Here is a 22,512-nt window from a genome sequence, read left to right on the forward strand (position 1 = left end):
CCTTGAAGAAGGAAGGGCATGGCAACCCACTCCAGTATTCTTGCCTGGAGAACCCCATGGACAGAGGAGGCTGGTGGGCTACAGTCTACAGGGTCACAAAGGATCAGACACGACTGAAGCAGCTTAGCATGCCCGCACGCACACAGAAGGCTTAGTTTTTGTTAGGCATACTACTATATGAATTAAATGCACTATCTTATTTAGTTCTCCTATCATTCAATCCTCATAATACCCAGCTTATGAAGAAGTTCTTTAACAAATAATGAGACAAAATATTAAAGAAGTTAACGATGTCATCCAAGGTCATGCAACCTAGTATGTCATACGGCCATAACCAAATCCATGTCTGCCTGATGCCAAGATTTCTACTCTTAGCCATCATAATATGCTGCTTCTTAAAGAAAGGTTATGCTAGAACTTAAATGGATTAGGAGGAAATTCAGGTCCATTCTGAGTCTTGGCTGCAGAATACTGAGAGAATTGGAAACTAAAGGTGGAAATAGAAGTAGAACTTGCAGCAAGAGATATCCTACTTGGGGCCAAGATTCGTTTAGTGTTCCTGCCTGTGCTTATTACACACGGGAATTTCCCTATCATTGTTTTTGTCTACATTTCATTATTTCTAAATATAACAAAGAAACAGCAGATTTTAGTAATCAAAACTGGGTATCTAAACTTAGCCAAGATAATTTGCATAGGTTGATGCAACAGAAAGATATCCTCAGATACATGAATACCCACAAAAATATATCATACTCAAGTCAATCCTGAAAAATAAATTTTAAATATATATTAATATCATAAAGAAATGTTTCCAAACTAACTCAAAAATGAGAAATAATAACAAAGTAATAGTGGTAATTTGTTAAATAGGTAGAAATATGTCTGTAAATAAAGACCATAAATATAGTTACAAATTACATACATATAATAAAAATTAAAAGATAAAAGATATATTAGTTAAAAGTATTAGAAATTATAAAATAAATTATCATTTACATATGTGGCATATCCACAAAACCTAAAACAATAAACTGAAATGCTATTTCTGTCAATAAGGATTCAATAAGACAACTATTGTTGTTTATTAGCTAAGTTGAGTCCTACTCTTTTGCAACCCCATGGACTGTAGCCAACCAGACACTTCTGCCCATGGGATTCTGAAGGCAAGAATACTGGAGCAGATTGCCATTTCCTTCTCCAGGGGATCTTCCCGGCCCGGGACCAAAGCCGAGACTCCTACATTGGCAGGCGGTTCCTTTACCACTGAACCATCAGGGAAGCCAAGGTAACTATACATATGATTAATACAATAAAAGTAGTAGTTTATTCATATGCCATCAGTAATTAGTTAAAATGTAAGGGATAGCAAGATCCCATTCACAATACCACCTATATACTATATACTATATACTATATACTATATACTATATAAAATATATAGTAATAATACTTGAAGTAAACATGTAGGACAAGTATGAAGTAAACAATTAAATTATTTTATAAGATGTAAAATCAGATTTGAATTAAATCAGAATGTAGTGTGTTCCTCATTACAAAGATTAATTATTTGATAAAGAACACTCTAAAGCCCTACGTAATTTAGAATTATCTTACAGAAAATAAAAATAATTTTACTAAATTTCTAATAGCCTTTCGGGTATAAAAGGGCTATTTTCTTCTTTAGCATATTATATATATTCCCTTAATTGTCCATAATAAGAACATTAACTTTTAAGATTAAGACTATTTTTTATTTTAAAATAAATTACAATGACCTCTTATCTTAAAAACATAAATTTGTTCTAAAATTAGTTTTAAGTATCAAGATTTATTTTACAATTTTTATTTACTATCTCACAGTGGTTTTTCCTAAAAACAGTACAGCTTTGCTTGATCTCTATAATATATATAATATGTGTGTATAAATGAAGGTTTTTTCTCATTCCTTCCATTTGCATTTCCCCTATAATATGTATGTGCGTGTGTGCCAGTGCTCAGTCACTCACTACCATGTATGTATGTTTCTTTAAATGTCTTTCTCAGTCTTTATATTTGCCACAACTCAGAATATCTGAGCATAATTAGGTTTTAGATGCACTTATCTTCATTACTACACTGGTGTGATAAAGTGTATTCTAGGTAGCATGGGGAAAAATTCACCTTTGGATATTTCCATTTATTAAATGAAATGAGATAACAATACTGTGATGAATAGGAATCTTTTTTTTTCTGTCCTTCTCGTCTAATTTCCTTGCTGCTTACACAACCATTCTTCAGCATCTTTTCTTAGGACACAGCACCTTTCATGAAGGCCCAATTTCCATGTAATTAGCAGGACAATTGGAGAAGGCAATGGTAACCCACTCCAGTACTCTTGTCTGGAAAATCCCATGGACGGAGGAACCTGGTGGGCTGCAGTCCATGGGGTTGCTAAGAGTCGGACACGACTGAGCTACTTCACTTTCACTTTTCACTTTTCATTTTCATGCATTGGAAAAGGAAATGGCAACCCACTCCAGTGTTCTTGCCTGGAGAATCCCAGGGACCGCAGAGCCTGGTGGGCTGCTGTCTATGGGCTCGCACAGAGTTGGACACGACTGAAGTGACTTAGCAGCAGCAGCAGCAGCAGGACAACCAGTGCCATCTATTATCATCAGTCAGATGTCTCTCTACAAAATAAGGACTAAAGCATGTGGTCTCATTGGCAATGTCTCTGTGTAAAAAATTAAAGCAGGCTAACATGTAAACGTTATTTCAGCTTGACTCTATTACTTTATCGGGGAAATTTAAGTACCACAAACATCTGTTAAACCATCAAAGTTCATGTCCTTACAAATGTATTCTCAGTGGGCAAATGATAAATTAACGTATCACTGTTCTCCAAGTAATAATTTTCTAGGATTTTGTATTAATGTTAGTCTAACAAGCCTCTTATAGTCAATGATAAAAATCACACACTATATGTTGGCTTTGAATTTCTTCATTAAGATTGTATATTTGGGAAGCAAAATAGATAAAAAGTGGATTAAGAAGGTGGGCCCAAAGAAGATAAGAAGAAACAATGACTTTGCAGGGAAGAATCATAGAGGAATGCATCCTTGTAGACAAGGGAACTCATGGAATTGTTCATATGATAATTAAAAAAAAAAAAAACTCACTGAGAAAACTACCACACACTGTGCATTACTCTGGAAAATGGCAACAGGAATGGAATGGTGCCCCCATGCATGAGTTCATAACTAGTACAAGGAGCAAAGAGCCTATATATATACAGTCAAATTCTAGTTGGAAGATAGTACACCTCATCTCCTTGGCCAAGTCTTGTTAAAAATGATGAAAAATTATCACAGGGATAGAAAATAGGAGACACTGCTATCATTGACCCAGAAATAATAAGATACAAAGCAAACAGAATTGAGATGTAGATTCAGGGAAGAGGGAGAATGGAATTCAACATAGGTACAAGAGAAAGCTTTTCCTGAAGTTGGTCAAGTTCTTCCCAGAGAGCTACAGAAGCCAGAGGAATCTCAAACTCAAGAGGCAACAGGCCCTAGGACAAGGAGTCGACTATAGGACAACTGTTTGAAAGACCCTGACTTCCTTTAGTGGCTCCTAAAGAATTTTCCCTCAGGATATAGCCAGCAAGAATAGTTCTTTAGGGGGCTTCCCAGGTGGTCCCATGGTTGCAAGCCCACCGGCCAATGCAGGGAACACAGGTTCAATCCCTGGTCCAGGAAGACCCACATACCACAGGGCAGCTGAGCTGGTGTGCCACAACTACTGAGCCCACTCTCCTAGAGCATGGGAGAAGCTACTGAAGCCCATGTGCCTAGAGATCATGCTCTGAAACACATAAAGCCCCTGCAGCGGGAAGCCCCTGCACAGCAACAGAGGAGCCCCCATGCATTGCAACTAGAGGGAAAACAAAGAAAAAGACGACACACAGCAATTAAGACACAGCACAGCCAAAAATGAGTAAGCAAACGTTCTTTAAAAAAAGAACAGCTCTCTAAATTACCTAGAGAATCAACAGAAGACAGTTTCTAATTAGGCACGCTGTGACAGAGAACAGTAATGTAAATTTCTTAGTACCTCATGTTTACTCAAAGTGGATGGAGAAAAAGAAGAACGGTCACTCTGCATTAATCAAAATTCATTAAATTTCTTTCCCCAAATACAGATTCCTTTCTTGGGCCCTCAGAGGGTCCCTAATTTACCCAACCTGTTCCTCCCTATCCACCCTGAAGGGAATTCTTTTTTCTGCACAATCTTGCCTGTCAACTCACATAACACTACAATCACTACCATCTTCTTTAAAAGGAAAAGATACCTGAAGAAAATAAATACTGTAAAAAGGGATAAAAGTGAAAGAATAGAAAAAAATCTACAGAGGAACCCAGAGTTAACACCAGAAATGAAATAGTACTTTGAAACTTATCTAACTAGTATCTTCATAAAGATTCTTGAAGACATTGTATCCATTAAGTAAGAACATACCAAAATGGCAAAGGAGAAATCAGGCAATAAAAGATTTATCGGATACTAGGAAATTGTTGCCCAAATGGACAAGTTAGCATCTTGGGTTAAATGGTATGTCCTCAAAACGCATGTTCACCTCAAACCTCAGAATGTGACCTTATTTTGTGACCTCTTTGTAGAGGTGATTTAAGCATAGCCCATAGTAATCCAGTATGACGATATCTTAATTTATTTAATTTACTCAATTTATTTAAATTAACATGCGGTCATACTGGATTACTGTGGGATATAACCCCAAAACTGGTGTCTTTTAAGAAGAGACACCTGAGAGACCAGGACGATTACCTTGTCAAAATGGTGGCAGAGCCTGGAGTGACACACCTACAAACTGAGGAGCACAGAAGAACCGCCAGCAGACTTTTCCCTCAAAGCCCCAGAAGCAACAATTCTGCTGAGACCAGGATTTCAGACCATTAGCCTGCAGAGCCATAAGAGAATAAATTCTGTTGTTTCAAGTCATCAAGTTTGTGGTAGTTAGCTACAACAGCTCAGGGCAACTAATACAGCCAGTTAAATGCTACAAAACTATAGCTACAAAGTGATATAGAAACTCAGAGGAGAAAACAAACTGCTTTTGAAAGAGTTTAGAAGGTGCCAAGTAAGACTTGATCATTTTACAGACTATTGAAAGATGATTGAATCAACATGTAAAACCAAGGAGGAGAGAGTACAGGCTGTGAGAACAGTGTACAAAAATGCAGAACATTGTGAACACATCTCTTACACTCAGGAATGGCAAAGCATGCTGTCTGAGCAGTAGAGTTGTGAGAGCTGTTACTGCATTTGTAGATGATGGGCAGATTCTGGAGAGCCAGGCTAAGAAAAATACATTTTAATATGTAGCTACTGGAAAAGGATAACAGGCTTGTAAGCAAGAAAATGGCATGGGACATTAATGCTTTAGAAGGAGCTACTCTGCCTTGGATCTGAACTCACCACATTCTTCCCAGTTTAATTCCTTTGGTGCCTGTTCCCATTTTTGTTTTTCTTCCTCACTGCCTTTGCTCCTTTCTGGACTTTACCTTGAGGAAATATTTATTTAAAACAACTTTCCATAGAGCCACAGAATCTTATTGCTACTTTTAAATCCCCAGTTCAATTTAAGTTCTAGCTTTGGAATCTACATGAACTACTATATTGAATGAGTCAGTTACATGTGACAAAAATTATGCAAAAATTGATATTATTTTCTTGGGCATGAAACCAAAATAATATATAGCAATACAAAGCTGACATTTCTTTTAGAGAGGACTTATTCCTCACCATCTTTTATGGTGGTGAATTACTGCAACCAAAAATTTTAAGGGGCATACTCTGCATCTAATTTCACAACAAAAAATCTATGAAATAGCTAGTAATAACTGAGTAATTAGTACTGAAATATAAAAGAAAAATCACAGAACATAATACAAAATACTACAGTGTTAAATCCATAAAAGAATAACTACTGATTTCTCAAATCATATAACCACTGACTCTTGAATTAGAAAAAAGTCATAAAGGTTGTCTTGTCCCACTGGGCAAACAGAAGCTAGGGAGACATTCTTGACTTCTCTCTCTGCCTTACTCAAACGGCACCTAATTAATAAACAGTTCCACTTTAATTGTCTTCATTTCACTTCATCCCTCTGGCCACTGTTTTAATTGAGATCACCAGTATCTCTTGAGCTGTTGGCTCAGATGGTAAAGAATCTGCCTGTAATGCAGGAGACCTGGGTTCAATCCCTGGGTCAGGAAGATACCCGGGAGGATGAAATGGCAAGTATCTTTTCCAGTACTCTTGCCTGGAGAATCCCATGGACAGAGGAGCCTGGAGGGCTATAGTCCATGGTGTCGCAAAGAGTCAGACATAACTCAGTCACTAACACTTTCACTTTTTAGTATCTCATACCTGGATTACTGCACTCACATGCTAAACTCTAGCTCTTGTGACAAACTTGCCCTCATTTTCCCCAGCCCAATCCTGTCTTCAAGTATAAATATTTCAGAATAATAGTCCCAATTACAGAGATGCATGCCATTGCTCTGCTTAAAATCCTTCCAAAGCTCTCTAGTACCACAGAAAGACCAGACCTTCTCAACAGAGCTTGCCAAGGCTTTGGATCCAACCTCAACTTGTTTCTGGCAACACCTTCATACCCCTTACCCAAGGCTGGGGCTGTCCCAAATTATTTACAGTGTCTTGCACAGGCCTTGCCTTCTTTCTCTTTTAGGATTTTATTTCAACTCTTCTCTTTAAAAAGTCTGGCTATCTCCTCTTCAGCCTCTGGTTCCAAGAGAGGTATATTTCTTCCAGGAAGGTTTTTCCCAACCTTGGCAAGACCACAGTAACTTCTACTGGAGCTCTCCTGACATTGCACTTTCATTTCCTTTCTGTTGTTCTCTTCCAGGACACGACAACTGCTTAAAGACAGGAAATATACTATTATCTTACTACTGGTAAAATGTTTCGTATAGGATATATACATGTTAGATATTGTTCTAATTAATTACCATTTATTCATGTGGAATAGAATTATTCCTATAATTTCCCAGATAGCTAGCCAATATTCATACATGAAAAAATCTCAGCGATAGACAACTTACTTTTTTATGAACAATCTAAATGCTAGAATGTTCCCTTAAGGTACTCTATGCAACTACACAATCCCTCTCAAATAACCAATGCTTGGCATAAGGAATAGTGACAATTGTGATGATGATGATAACAGTAATAATGATACAGCTAAAATTGAGATAACTAGACACCACGCTGGCTTCTGAACATGAATATGCACAATCCACCCTCATAACAATTCTTTGAGTCAAATACAATTATATCTTCCCAGTTCAGATGAAAAGAGGGAAGCTTAAAGAAGCGACATTGTGAAAGTGATACAGCAGGCAAGTGGTACAGTCAGGATTCAAACTCAGTGAACTGAGTTCAGTCTTTCACATTAATTCACTCCTGTCTCAAAACCAGCTGTCAGCTAGTATTTTAACTCTCTGCCCTGAAAAGGAGATGTAGTAAAAATGATATCAAGAAGAAGAAGACGATGACAGATTGAAAAATAAAAATCTAGTTAAAAATTTTTATTTTAAATTAGTTTCTGAATTCATCTGTCTATGGAAGTCTCTTGAGGGCAACACCTGTTAACATTCTGGATTGCTATAGATCTAGAAAACACACTTCGGGAAACACTGGTTCAAGCATGATCATTACCCTATTTCAATGTTAAATTGCATTTGCTTTGGCAGCAGTCACATCACAGTACTGACATGAACTGGGTCAGCAGCCAACTACAATGCCAAAGATGTTCATCTCACCTGAATCCTATCCAAATCCTATTGGAGTGAGACGTGGGAAGTCAAAATTCTAGTCATCATCTCAAGTTATTCCTAGGCACATCTAAGTTTTAGAACCACTATCTAAGTGGTTAGAACCACTATTTTCAAATACATTGAGAAAACATTCCTGCCCTGGACTAAATATCCATCTCATCAGAAAAATCTCAGTTACAAAACCAGAGCCCCTCTCTTCCTTTCAAACTTGTTCTCCTCATTCTGGTCCTTTTATTGCTGCTGCTGCTGCTGCTAAGTCGCTGCAGTCGTGTCTGATTCTGTGCAACCCCATAGACGGCAGCCACCAGGCTCCCCCGTCCCTGGGATTCTCCAGGCAAGAACACTGGAGTGGGTTGCCATTTCCTTCTCCAATGCATGAAAGGGAAAAGTGAAAGTGAAGTCGCTCAGTCATGTCCGACTCTTAGTGACCCCATGGACTGCAGTCTACCAGGCTCCTCCGTCACCCTTTATTATATGGCATAGTACTCTGTGTCAAGCTCCCATGTTTGCACACTGCTCTGTTCACCTAATCCTTGACTGCTGGAAAACACATCTCTTGCATGTTAACTATTAAAATCTCATCTCCTCTTTATAAGAGAGTGGGTCCCTCCCAAATCTGTGTGTCCACAGTATGCCAATATCTCTATTATAGTTTTAATGCATTATATTGTAACCATGGACTGACAGTTGTTCTTTTCCAATAGAATACAAGTGTCTTGAAGGTAAACGACAAATTTTAACCCTTACATTCTCTATACTAACCCAGTTTTGGCCAATACTTAAACCCAAAACTGTCAGCAGAGAGATTCAAAAGCATTTGACAACTTTCATCTTGGAGGCTTGGTTCTCCTCCAGTTTGTTTAATTGAGAGACATGTACTAATACCTAGCACATTATTTCATCAACCAAGCAATGCAATCAGTCCTGAATATTCATTGGAAGGACTGATGCTGAAGCTGAAGCTCCAATACTTTGGCCTCCTGATGTGAAGAACTGACTCATGGATGGCATCACTGACTCAACGGACATCAGTTTGAGTAAGCTCCAGGAGTTGGTGATGGACAGGGAAGCCTGGAGTGCTGCAGTCCATAGGGTCACAAAGAGTCGGACACAACTGAGCGACTGAACTGAACTAAAGCAATGCAAGCCAAGGTAGAGGAAACACAAAAGGCTGCTAACAAAGAAACTGTGCAGTGAAGTACAGTCAAGTACTCAAAACTAAAGATAGAGAAATTTGAGATGAGTTAAATCAATGATTAATACACAAATAGAAAAATGAATAGGTACTGAAAACAATCACTAAATTTTAAAAAACTAAAAAACTGATAGTATGCACATATTACAACTAAAAACTGAGCAGTGGACTCTCATAAGAAAGTGGAACAATTAAAGAACCCTGTTTTTGAATTGAGACTAATCTATCTTGAATGTCATTGAAGCCTATTAGTGCATTAAAATACATTTGATTTCATTGCTTGGCATGAATTTTATATCTCTTACATTTATATCTCTAACATTGTACTCTAAATATCAAAGCACAGTGAACACCATTTTGAACCTGGGAATTAAGTATAAGTTCACAAATGCTTCTCCATCATGATACAAATATGATGCTTGTTCAACTTTGATGTACCCACTAATTATTTTATGTAACCCTGATAGCTCACTCAGACCTGATAGTAAAGTTGTAGCTTAAAAAAAAAAGGCTACTTGGTACTTTAGAACTTGTTGGTACAAAAAGAGCTAGCTAAACCTCTGTTCTATCCATTTCCTATTCAATTTATATATGAAAGATGGGTCTCACTAAGAATATTATGATAATTTTCATAATTGCCCTCTCACTGTTCACCTCAAGAGGGACGCAGGACAATTGAAAGAATAAATTAAACTGCAATGATGTATTGTTCTGCTTTCCTAAATATTGATTTTATCCAAATTAGTCTAGTAAGGAAGCTTCCTTTTGCCATTGTTTCCAATGCCATTACTTTGTCGTTGTTTCTAATACAGTTATTATATAATATTCACTTTAAGAAAATGGCATTTTATCCTCAATCAATAAACAAAAAAATAAGCAACCCCATATCTGAATTTATGTAGTAAAATTTACAAACAAGACACAAAATTTACAGAAATTGTGAATAATCTTTGGCCCTTTCATTGAACCCAATCAGACAAACTGCTCTAGGAATAACTGAAAAGTGAAAGTGATAGTTGCTCAGTCGTGTCTGACTTTTTGCAATCCCATGGATTATTGCCCGCCAGGCTCCCTATATTCATCAAAATAGATTTTACATAAACATGTTGTCTTAAGTTTAGAATAGTATCGTTTGGATATCTTGACAATATCATTTAGGATCACTGTATATAAAAAAGTTTTTGCATTTTATCATTTAATGAATGACTTAAAAATTCTGGACAGTTTTGGCGTAAAGGAAGAGAATATCTGTGGCCAAAAGGGGGCATATTTTCATCACTGAGACTTTCTCCATGGAGACAACGCAAAGGAGAACATCTTCCACTGCTGAGACTAAATCACAGAACATTTGCCAAGAAGGGCTGTCTTAACTTTTGCTCCAATTTTTAAAGATATCAACAACGTTGTCAGATGCAGAAAGAATGGCAAAGCTCTAAGTTCTGATAGAAAATCCACTAGTGTCTTCAAACAGAAAATTCAGACACTGAGGTGTCTGCATAGGGTTTTCTTAATACATGAACACTGAGGAAATGTCAGGTTACACGGATGTCTCTATCATTAGGAGCTTTCAGAAGAAAAGGTCACTCAAGTAACCATAGCGATTATGGAGTACTTTTTTCCCCAATACTACCAGCAACTTCTTCTGTTTGACTCCTATAAAACGCCTTCTTCTGTTTGACTCCTATAAAATGCCTTCTTCTGTTTGGCTCCTATAAAATGCCTTCTCTCAAACACACACAAAATTATAAGGCTGCTTTACATTCCACCAATAGGGAAGGAAGCACTACCTTTGGCTAACTATCTACTAAAGCAGCTTAAAAAAAAAATAAAGAAGCTTGAAGGAAAGTTTTTTAGTCTTGTATTTACTGACCTCACAAAAACATAAATCTCATTTTAGATCTTAAAAACAGCTCCAACCATCTTCACTCTAATATACCAGTTATCCCTGTGTAAACCCAAAAAAAATTTTGGGCTCCAAAATCACTGCAGCCATGAAATTAAAAGACACTTGCTCCTTGGAAGGAAAGTGATGATCAACCTAGACAGCATATTAAAAAGCAGAGACATTACTTTGCCAACAAAGGTCCATCTAGTCAAAGCTATGGCTTTTCCAGTAGTCATGTATGGATGTGAGAGTTGGACTATAAAGAAAGCTGAGCACCGAAGAGTTGATGCTTTTGAACTGTGGTGTTGGAGAAAACTTTTGAGAGTCCCGTGGACAGCAAGGAGATTCAACTAGTCCATCCTAAAGGAAATCAGTCCTGAATATTCATTGGAAGGACTGATGCTGAAGCTGAAACTCCAATATTTTGGCCACCTGGTGCGAAGAACTGACTCACTGGAAAAGACCTTGATGCTGGGAAAGACTGAAGGCAGGAGGAGAAGAGGATGACAGAGGATGAGATAGTTACATGGCATCACTGACTCGATGGACATGAGTTTGAGTAAGCTCCAGGTGTTGGTGATGGACAGGGAAGTCTGGAGTGCTGCAGTCCATGGGGTCACAAAGATTCTGACACGACTGAGTGACTGAACTGAAACCCAACCATGATCTAGTTAGTTACATGTGAGAAGAGAATGTTTCATAAAACATTAACCATCACCAGTAGGTTGAACGAGGGTTGCATTTAAAAATTCCAAAGGCAATAAAGCCAACGAAAGTAGAAAAACATATTACAAAAGACACACACACAAGGATAAAGGGATAAAATAGAAGGTTAAGTGAAAAAACAGGCAGATTAGTTTTGATGTTTCAAAGGTAGTAGAACATTAAGATGTAGAACTGGTAGAGAAGGCAGCAATGGAAGGATGCATCTGGAGGGTATCTGGAAATAGAATAATAAGATGGTGACAATTTCCCTGCTATTATTGAACAATAGGACATTGAAGAGGACAGACCCTACCCCAACTATTTCTAACAGGCTTGCTACTTTCCGAAAGCTAAAATCTGTGCACCTGATATTAAACCCAATCCAGACTAAGAGATCAAGATGGAATGGGAAGAGTGCCGGGAGTTAGAAGGTCTAAATTCTAACCCTGCTACTGTGACTAACTAGCCATGGCTATGAACAAGCCAGCTGCTTTTTTTGTGATTTAAGGTCCACTGTTTCAGGTTTCCTGACACAATGACCAGTTTCCTTCCATCACCAGTTTCCTTCCCATTCTAAGTCTCATGAACAACAGAAGTCTGTTATACATACCAGTGTCATTGAAAGATGGTGTGGTGGTGTGCACGCTCAGTCGTGTCTGACTTTGCAACTCCATGGACTGTAGCCCTGCCAGGCTCCTCTGTCCATGGGATTTCCCAGGCAAGAATACTGGAGTGGGTTGCCATTTCCTCCTCCAGGGGATCTTCCCAACCCAGGGATGGAACCTGCATCTGCATTGGCAGGTGGATTCTTTACCACTGAGCCATCAGGGAGGCCACATTCAAAGATTATATACCATGTAATATATAATAAACATATGCTCACACACAAATATTCTCAATCAAAACTTTAAGCCATATTCCCACGAGTTTCTTCCTTCACTTATGCATATAAACATTTTATAAATATATGCAAACATGGATTATGTATCTACATTATGATAGTGAATATATTTTATGTAAATATGTATAGGCTGAAATAGAAAAACTATTTTTTCTCAAAAGAGAAATAGGGTGCACTATATAATACATATATATTTTTCTCTTGAAATATTCATTAGTGAGTACATTAAAACACAAACTTACAACGTGTGCTAGACAGCATACTATTCTCTATGCTTATCCTGATTGAATGAGTTATGAAAAAGATTAGAACTGAATAATTTGACACTATTTTGTAAACACTTAAATGTGTTAGGCATATCTGTAAATCCTCAAGTGAATAAGACTTTCCCTTCTGTATAAGATATGGAAAGGGGAAAAGGCTGGTGTCTTTGACAAGGCACTTTTCAAATGAAAATAAAACTGAGATTACCTAATCAGTTACCCTTGTGGGTGGATGGGTATACACCTGCACTGAATCTTAGACTTAGAAATGACAGAGCTGATCATCTTTATGGGTTTCATGACAGAGCCACAGCAAAATGATTTCCTGAGATCAATATGTGGTTGAAAGAAAGCTGTTTTCAATGGAAACAGGAAGCTAGGAGCCAACCTGTTTCTATGGTAACCAGAGCTGCAGCTACCCAACAGCTGTAGGAAAAGAAAAGGGCAGAAAGTTAAAATCCAAAAAAAACCCAAAAGAAATCCATACTAGTTTACCTTATTAGTGTGATGGTCCCTAGAGGACAATCAAAATGAGTGCAGACATGCTCTTTCCCCTACTCAGGGATTTTTAGCAGTCAGTATCCTTATTTTTTCCTCTAAACTTCAAAATCTTGGAGCTGGAAAGAAGTTTGAATACTTATCTAGTCCAATGTGTCATCCCCATTTTTTTTCTTTCAAAATAAAGCCAAAGGAAATCAAGAATTAGAAAGACAAAGTAAATTCTCAAAGGTCACACAGCTAGCTGTGAAATCAGAGTTAGTGCCTAGGACTCATGGATTCCAACTCAGGCATTTTTCCAATGCTCTTTCCATGTTTTCTCTACTTCTACTCTCTTCTCCTCCCAACACACACAGTTTAGTCACTTTCTGTGAAAATATTGACTACACAGTATTAAAATTAATCACCACCCTTCAAACTATAAGAAAAGCAAAAGGCAAAACTATCCTGTCATAAAAAAATCTTGACTGTTTTTCCAAAAGAAAAGCTCCTCATACTTCAAAAAGAACTGGATCAAGTTTATATAATCTACTGATGGTTTTAGTTTAGATTATCTTGCCATTACATATTTCCTTATAGAGATCTGTGTTTATACTATATCAGTCCTTTAGTGCTCTTTACTATTTCATTCAGAGACATTTTTAAAGGTTGCCATAATAAAAAAGGGTAAATGATTCAGAATTTGAAAATAAAAATGAGATCTGAAAACTGCATTTACTTTATTTGAAGTAGTTAAAATAAATAGTAATGATACATAGTTCTAAATGGGAAAGGTTGACTTGCATTTTTTATAAACCTACACATTTCCTCATTTCAGTTGCTTTGAAAATAAGCTTCTTGACAGAGAAGAAAAATTTCTCAGACTCTCATTTAGTTTTGTCAATTCGAGTCTACAAATGAGCTCTTGAGAAAATATAACAGAAGGAAAAAAACCCACACATAAACGGTCCAACTATTCACCTTTGGCACGATAATGCCCCAGCAACGGATTAGGGCACCTAGTCTGGGGTCAAATACACTACCAAAAATACAATTCTACTAAAGTTACTTGGTTTTTTAAATTATGTGTTGAATGAGGCACTCTCTAATATTATCCAATGTTCAGAATATATGAGCAAAATTAAATATATTTGTGAACTGTATAATTAGTGGCCTGGAAAAAGTCAAGGGAGACTTAGATGCTTAAATAGCAAATGCAAACACACCATACTCAACCGCAGACTCTTTTTAGGGGTCTGAAGTTTGGATTTGCATTGTCATGTGGTTGGCCATAACTTTTAATTGTGAGATTAAAAAGATGGTTAGATAGCATCACTGACTCAAAGGAAATGAAACTGAGCAAACTCTGGAAGATAGTGAAGGACAGAGGAGCCTGGCGTGCTACAGTCCCTGGGGTCGCAAAGAATAAGACGTAACCTAGCGACTGAACAAACAACAAGAAGCTTTTAATTAAAATAGAAGGGATGAAGACTCTCGAACACACTGTAAATAATTCAGTTGTTTGCTCTGCAAATAATTCAGTTCTTTGGTATAAGTACAGCTTGTCTCATACTCTTCAATAATATTGCAAAGAGAGAGCCTATAAATCACTCTGAAAACAGAAAAATCAAGGCTGAAAAAGCCTAACACTTTCATAATAAAATAAAGACTAACAAAAGCATAAAAACATCGTTTCAGTTTTTTTTTTGGCCACACCCCACAGCTTCCAGGATCTTAGTTCCCCTATCACGGATTGAGCCCCAGGCTCTCCTAACCAGTGGACCACCAGAATATTACCGAGATCATCATTTCTGAATGCAGTAGTTTCCTGCACATCTCAAGTAACATTTCCACATGAGTTTTGGGTTTTTTTTTTTAAGGGAAACATCTTTAGTATCACTGGAATTTTGCTTGTTGTTATTTTGTTGCACTTTTAACTGAATACATAATGTTTTAGGAAATATTTTATTATAAATAGAATGGTGAGCTTACTGAAGGCAAAGTACTATATCTGCTCACACACTCCTAGTATCTTATATAGTTTCTGGTCCACAATGACTGCATAAACAATATTAATTGACTAAATAATATTCTAAAATTTTAATAATTAACAACAATATTTTACAAACAAGCTTTATTTGGCCATTATTTCTTTTAACTGGAGCAAGGCTCACAAAATAAGAATTAATACGTTTTCTTTCTTTTTTTTTTTTATAAATTTATTTATTTTAGTTGGGGGCTAATTACTTTACAATATTGTAATAGCTTTTGCCATACATTGACATGAATCAGCCATGGGTTTACATGTGTTCCCCTTCCTGGACCCCCCACCCACCTCCCTCCCCATCCCATCCCTCTGGGTCATCCCATTGCCCCGGCCCTGAGCCCTTGTCTCATGCATCGAACATGGAATGGTGTTCTGTTTCACATATGATAATATACATGTTTCAATGCTATTCTCCCAGAACGTCCCACCCTCACCTTCTCCCTCAGAGTCCATAAAATTGTTCTATGCATCTGTGTCTCTTATTCTGTCTCGCATATAGGGTTATCGTTACCATCTTTCAAATTCCATATATATAAGTTTTCTTTCTTTAATCTTAATGTATGACTCAAATTGTCCTTAACATATTACAATTTTTAAAAATTAAATGCTATATCTAAACCTAGAAAATATTTATTTAGAAGATCATTCCTTTCCTGTTTTGTGCTTTGAGGTAGAGGAAAAAATGTCCCATAAAAAGTAAATTACATATATGCCATTCTGAATCGAATTCTAGATTTTCAAATTTAAATTTTACTAGTTTTAAGGAGTATATTTTAGCAATTCTGTGGAAATAAAACCATTTAAAATGCTAATAGAGTGAATATTTTCAAGATTATAAAAATGGTGGATTCACTATTACAATCCATGTATAATTCAGGATTATGTGCGTATAATGGTACATAGGATAAAGGTTTGGAGAATATATATGAAGTGATCTAGATCCCCACCCAAAAGCCAACATATTAAATATGGTTCCATGGCAGTTTTTTGCTTTGTTTTCCTTTTCTAAAATCCTGTTTGAAAGTAAAAAAAAAAAAGTCTATCAGATAATTAATGATAGACATGTCACCAAGGAAAAGCCACACTTTAAAACAGAACCTAATTCAATCACTTTCCCTCTGTCCCTCCAAAACTACATGAAAAGAAGAGGGAGAAGTAGAAGCTTAAAACTGCTCTTAGCTCTTTAATATTGGGAAGAAATCATTTATAATATTTTTATTTTAGTATTTTCCCTTATATTATTTTTTAAATTTCTAAAACATCTAGAAGTTCTATCAAAGAATTTCTGCCAGGTACCTGTTCACTTACTATTGATACTATAAGTCTTCATAGAAAAGCAGATACAAGCTTCATTTCCTTCTAAAACTTAGATATTAAATTGGAAATCTACAATACACAACATTTTTACAAAAACATCTATGCTTCCTTGCTTTTTACTATTTGTAAATATCATTCAATGCCATCAACAGGATAACCACTCTTCATTCCAGATCTCATTTTCTCCACAACAGGTTTCCATGACAACTTATATTTAAATTTTTATAAATTTCTAATATACTTTAAGGATATAATTCATAAATGTAAAATATAAACTTATTTACCAAGTTAACCTGAACAATTTAGACTGCTCAAATATGTATTTACATCATAAATTAAGAACAACAGAGGAGGGGGAAATGCCAACCAAAATGAAAGGCAAAAATACAATGTTGTAAAATTCAATTAATTATCTAGTTGCTATCACTGCTGTTTCAGTCTGCCACTTTAGACTATAAAAGTTAGAAGTAAAACAAATCTATTGTATAATCAAGTCACTCTCCTCAATACTGGGAAAGGATAAGGACAATGATGAAACAAGCATAACAAATTGAAAACAGAATTTGCACAGTTAAAATTGTTCATCTCAAGTACATCAATAAAAGATGAACTAATGTAATATGAAAAGTAAGAGGGTTTATAAAAGTTAAATACTTCTATTAAGAACGACATCAGGAAGACCACAGCTGAAATAAACCACCTGATAATTGATTTTATGTCTCCTAGAATCATGTCCATGAAAAATATAATTTCATCCAGTGACCTCCCAATGTAATTCTATTTATCAAAGTAGTCAGATAATATTGTCAGTCAATCATCTGAACCAAAAGTGTCCATAAAAAAAAAAATTAAACCACATTTAAATAGAATGGTGACTTCTGAGTACTCTTTTTTAAGCAACCTCTAATAATTTGAAAAGGGATTTTTCTGAAGACAAGTCTCACAAATGTTAGCCAATCTGAAAAAAAAAAAAAAAAGGAAAAACATTACATATAAACTGGTCAATAAAAATCGAAAGTTAGAACAGGGTTCATTTTAAGAGAACTGGAATCCCGTATTTGCACTCTAATGTTGGGTAGTGCAGCCAAAGACCTGGAAAAAATGTACATGTATGCATGTGTGTATATATATATATATACACACACATACACACACACATATGTCATAGATGACCTTTCAAAGTTAGAAGACTAAGGACTGTCCTATGCTGCATTAAATCTCAAGAGCAACACTATCTGCAGAGATTTCACAAGCCAGATAGTCAGCTATAATCAGTGGTTATGGTGGAAAGGGCATGGGGAGAGTGTCATGAGACCTTCAGCATCATTTTGGCTTTGCTAATAACTTGCTCTATGACCTTGGCCATCACAGCATCTGCAGTCTTCATTTTCCTCCTCTACAAACTACAAGTTCCTCATGAGGTGACCTCAACGAAATTTTCCAGGTCTCTCATTCTCAGCTGATTCTGTTTCTAATGGCTCTTTGAACTTAAATTAATCTCTAATCTATCTGTGTTCTTTTCCTCACCTAAAATGGATGCAGGTCAAATTCTTAATATTATTACAATAAAATCTTAGTAAGATTTTTAAGAAACTATTTTCAAGTTAATGGGCTACCCTTAGACCATTAATTCATAGAATCAAATTCCATAGCAGTAATAAAAATTGAACGCCTTGAAGCTTTTCCTGTGCAACCTAGCCTACAAAAAATGCATTTTATTATCATGAATAAATATAATAAAACATCCTGTTTTTTTATACCACATAAAATAACAAAATTATATGATGAGTCTGAAAACAAATGCAGATTTAGTCGCCAATTGGAAAGAGCACTATGGCACACAGCTAGAATCCAAAACAACAGAGATAATGGTCATGAGTCTGTGATTTAATTTAAATAAATAAATAAGTCTGCACTTTTTTTTTTTCCTGAATGCCAACTCTTGCTGAATTCATAGAATGGTCTTAAAAGGAAAATCTCAGAGTTGAACTTAATAATTCTATATTCAAATATGAGAATGTGGACATACTAGAATTTGTGTGCATATAAATAACAGATCCCATAAAGTAGCAATGCTTTAAATTGCAAATTGCAACAAAATACATGCTCAGACTTCTAAAGTGGTATCAGAAGCACATCTTCTGACATACTATCAGACAGCTGCACAATGTCTCAGATGCAGAGACTTCTGACACGCAGAGGAACACAATAATGAGGATGGAGCCAAACTCAAGCTAGGAGAATTCCCATTCTGCCCAAGGAGGATCTTTTCTGGGTGTCAGAAGCAAACCAGGCACATGCAGTTGCAAAGATTTAACTAAATACAGTACTCCATTCTCACATATAATTAAAAACTATTCACATACTGCATAATTTGGGGTTATTTATATTTCTTTTATTTCCTTTAAAATTAGAGAAACCATTATTAGTTACTTTTATCATCTCTTCATTGGGATTTTGAAGAATCAATCCGGTGTATCAAAGACTAAATTTAAACTGTCACTCAAACAAGAAACTGAAAAGAAATATTGAGTATGGGATCAAAATCTATAGAATAAAATAAAGTTGCCTACAGTCTAAATTAGAGACTCCCACTGAACGAGGATCACCGAAGTGTGCAATCGGCAACCTGTAAGAAAAACATAGAGAGCCGGGGGAAAGACAACAGACTGCAAACTTCAGTGTGCAGGTGGGCTTTCCTGTCAGCCGGCTGGGACAAGCAGACTCTACTGCTCTCCCTTGGATGGAGACAGACCCAAACGATATGCAGGAGGTCCTCTTTCCAAGATGAACCTGTTCATCTCCCGGCCCAGCCACAGACATACATTCCATCTCCCTCTACTGTCCTCCGCTTAGATCCCTAACTGGGGCCACTGCTCTGCGTGAGTCAGGCGTGTCAGACCTCACTGGAAAGATGAAACCCTGATGATCGGGAGGCCTGGAGGACCCTCGGAACTCAAGAAAAGGGTGGAATAGAAGAGAAAAAGAAATTCCGCAGAAAGCGTGGTAGCGATTTCAGCACGAGGTTCCAACAGATTTGCCCAGAGTAGTGGACATTTGCCCTTCTGGTCCCACCTGAGGCAGTAAACCTCGGGCTTGAGTTGAGGAGGAGAGGAGGGGAAGGTTGAGGGGACGGGGGTAGAAAGGGGGCAAGGGAGGGGGGCCCTGAGTTTGCCCTGAGCGACGGGCCCCCCGCCTCCCGATTCGAGACACCCCGGCCCCCTGCCCGATGCCCTCTGCGGAGAGAGCAGGACGTCTCGGAAGGGGTTGGAAGAAGCTGCGGCAGCAGGCAAGGGGGCGCCTCTGGCCTTACCCGGGCGGCTCTGGACGAGTAGGGGTCCTCGAAGAGAGCCCACACTCGGGGCTGCAGCCTCCTCCAGCGGCCCGACTTGCCGTCGGGACCGCCCAGGCCCGCGGCGTCCTCGATGCCCAGCCTCTTGGCCGCCAGGTCTTCGTCGTCGCCGGGGTCGCCGCCGAGGAGGTCGGGGGCCTCGAAGATGTCGAGCGCCTCCTCGGCGTCGCGGTGCTGCCGGTAGGTCATCCAGCAGCAGGGCTCCACGTCGGTCTCGTCGATGCCCCAGAAGGCCAGCTCCTCCTCGAAGAGCGGCCCGCACACGTCGGCCGGGCAGTGCAGCTTGCCTGTGCGGTAGTAGTTGAGCACGTACGCGAAGACGCCCGGGTGCCGGTCGAAGAAAAACTCGCGGCCGCCCCCGGCGGGGTCGCCGCCGCGGGCGCTGCAGTTGCGCGCGCCGCCCTCCAGGCAGCCGCCCGGCCCGGGGGACCGCGGGGGCGGCCGCGGCGGCGGCGAGCGCGCCGGGGGCGGCGGCTGCAGCGGGTCGCCCTGGGGCTCGGCGGCGGCGAGCAGGGCCAGGCGCGTCCCGGGCAGGGTCCTGAGGGTGCTGCGGTAGGTTTCGTGCCGGGTGCCCCCGACATTGAGGATCACCCTCTCGTTGCTCTCGATCTTGCCCATCTCTGTGCCTCAGACATGACTGGGGGGAGGCGAACACAGCGCCAAGTTAAAGACCGCGGCTGGCGGAGCCGCGCTGTGACCCCCGCCCCCACTCCCAGCCCCAGCGCCCGAAGATGCAGCGTGGACGGGGAGGCGAGGGGCCAAGAGGCCTCCCTGGAGAAGTCCGACACCCAGCCCTGTCCCCGCCTCAAGCATCACTGAACCTCTCCCAGGTTTCTAGAGAACTGAGGAGATAGCGGTTCCAATCTTCCTTGACCTTTCACGACCCCTCTCCCCCAGCCTCACACCTTTCTCCCTCAGCTCTGCCTCCTGCATCTTTTCACCCCTCACCTTCTCTCAAGTTGAACCCGTTTCCAGTCCCTAAACCTCCCCCGCTCTCTCCCCAAAGCCCTCATTTTCCCCTCCGAGGTCCTCCTGCGTCTTCCTCCTCCGCCCCATCCTCTCCCCCAGCCCGCTCCCTTCCCTCCCTCACACTGAGACCCGCTTCTCCCCTACCCTCTCCGGGAGGCAGTTCCCTTAGGCAAGGAGTTCTCTGTGCCCAGGCAACTTGACAGTGCTGGGTGAGAAACCCCCGGACTGGGCGGCGAGCCCCCCTCAAACGCCTATCCTCGGTGAACTCTGGACGGCCCGCCGCTCCCTGGCTCCCGGGGAGCGCCCTCTGCACGACCTGTTCTCGGTTCACCTCTCCTCTGCCTCCCGGGCCAGACAAATAGACCGAACGCTGAAGTCGGAGCAAAAACAAACGTCCCTGCTAGTGCCTTTCACCAAGGAGACCTCTGCCTAATTTCCTGATTCAGTTTTATTTTCACATGATTGCTGTGAAAATTATTATTACTTGGAAAAGGAAACGACTAACTAGAATCCATATTGGAGAGAAGTGATCCACGCATCCCACCCCATCCCCCTTTCGCAAGAGAAACAAACGCCTCCCGGGTGGAGAGTCGGGGGCTGCTTCCTAGGAGGGGCGAGTGGGGCGCGTCCCCGAGGGAAGCTGCTGGAGGCACACCCCCTGCACCCCCGAGTTGGGAGTCCTGGCGACAGTGTCCCCGTTTCCGACCTCCCAGCCACCTCTCCCCGGGGCACCCGGAGCGGAACGGAGCGGGGATGCCTGCCTCGCGGGCTCCGCACGTCCTTCCCGGCAAACCCGCCCCTCGCCCTCCCGCCCCCGGATACCTTAAGGAGACCGAGAGCAAAGTGCTGCTGCTCCGGTGTCCGAGAGGACGAGGTGCTCGGGGCAGCCCGACCGAGTCCCGACGCCCAGCCTAGCCGCCCCGCGCCGACGAGAAACTACTTGTTGGCGTTTTCCGGGTGCAGGTGGTTGGGCCGCTTCCCCGGGTGCCGGGCTCGCGGAGACAGCGCCCGCCGGCCGCGCGCCGCGCCGCCCGCCCTCATTCCGCGAGCGGCGGGCGCGCCCCGCGCCGACCTCGGCGCCCAGAGGCACCATCGCGCGGGTCTGGGCGGCCCATGCAGCGCGGGGCGGGCCCCTCCGGCGCTCCGCGACCCCGAGTCGGGGGGGCTCATACGCCCGCAGGCGAGCCCACCCGCCCCGACTCGGGCTGCAGGTCCCCCGCCCCCCGAGCGGCCGCGGCCGGAGCCGCCCCTCCGCGCCGCGCGCTTCCGGCCTCTGCGCCCGAGCCCGGAGCTCTCAGAGCGGCGGGTGGGTGGCGGGTGGGTCTGGGGATGCTCTGCTGTACCAACCAGGTTCAGCTCTTTTCCTTCAGGGAGACTCTGTCCCCGCCCTCTCTGGAGCGTCTGTCTGCCTTATTTACACCCCACTCTCCACACCCTTTCTCTTCTCGCTACCCCACCCCTCCCAACAAGTGAGAGGGAAAATCTGAGACCAAGTGCGTTTTTTTGTTTTTTTTTCTTAATGGCAGCTAAAGGGAGCG

At 40.4% G+C, this 22,512-nt stretch overlaps 1 protein-coding gene across 1 annotated transcript in view; it reads right to left on the minus strand.

Moving 5' to 3' along the window:
• Positions 1–22,018, minus strand: part of KCNC2 (potassium voltage-gated channel subfamily C member 2) — a 226,029-nt gene extending 204,011 nt beyond the window's left edge. The window contains exons 1-2 of the mRNA XM_081586798.1: positions 21,797–22,018; positions 19,967–20,642 (exon numbers count right to left, since the gene is read on the minus strand). Of these exons, the coding sequence (XP_081442924.1) occupies positions 19,967–20,623 (657 nt within the window). The 5' untranslated portion in view covers positions 20,624–20,642; positions 21,797–22,018. The remainder of the gene's footprint in view (positions 1–19,966; positions 20,643–21,796) is intronic.
• Between the last annotated feature and the right edge of the window lie 494 nt (positions 22,019–22,512).

The sequence above is a fragment of the Giraffa tippelskirchi genome, chromosome 4 (genome assembly GCF_054371585.1).
Source record: "Giraffa tippelskirchi isolate mGirTip1 chromosome 4, T2T-mGirTip1v1.2.pri, whole genome shotgun sequence".
NCBI classification, from domain to species: Eukaryota; Metazoa; Chordata; class Mammalia; order Artiodactyla; family Giraffidae; genus Giraffa; species Giraffa tippelskirchi.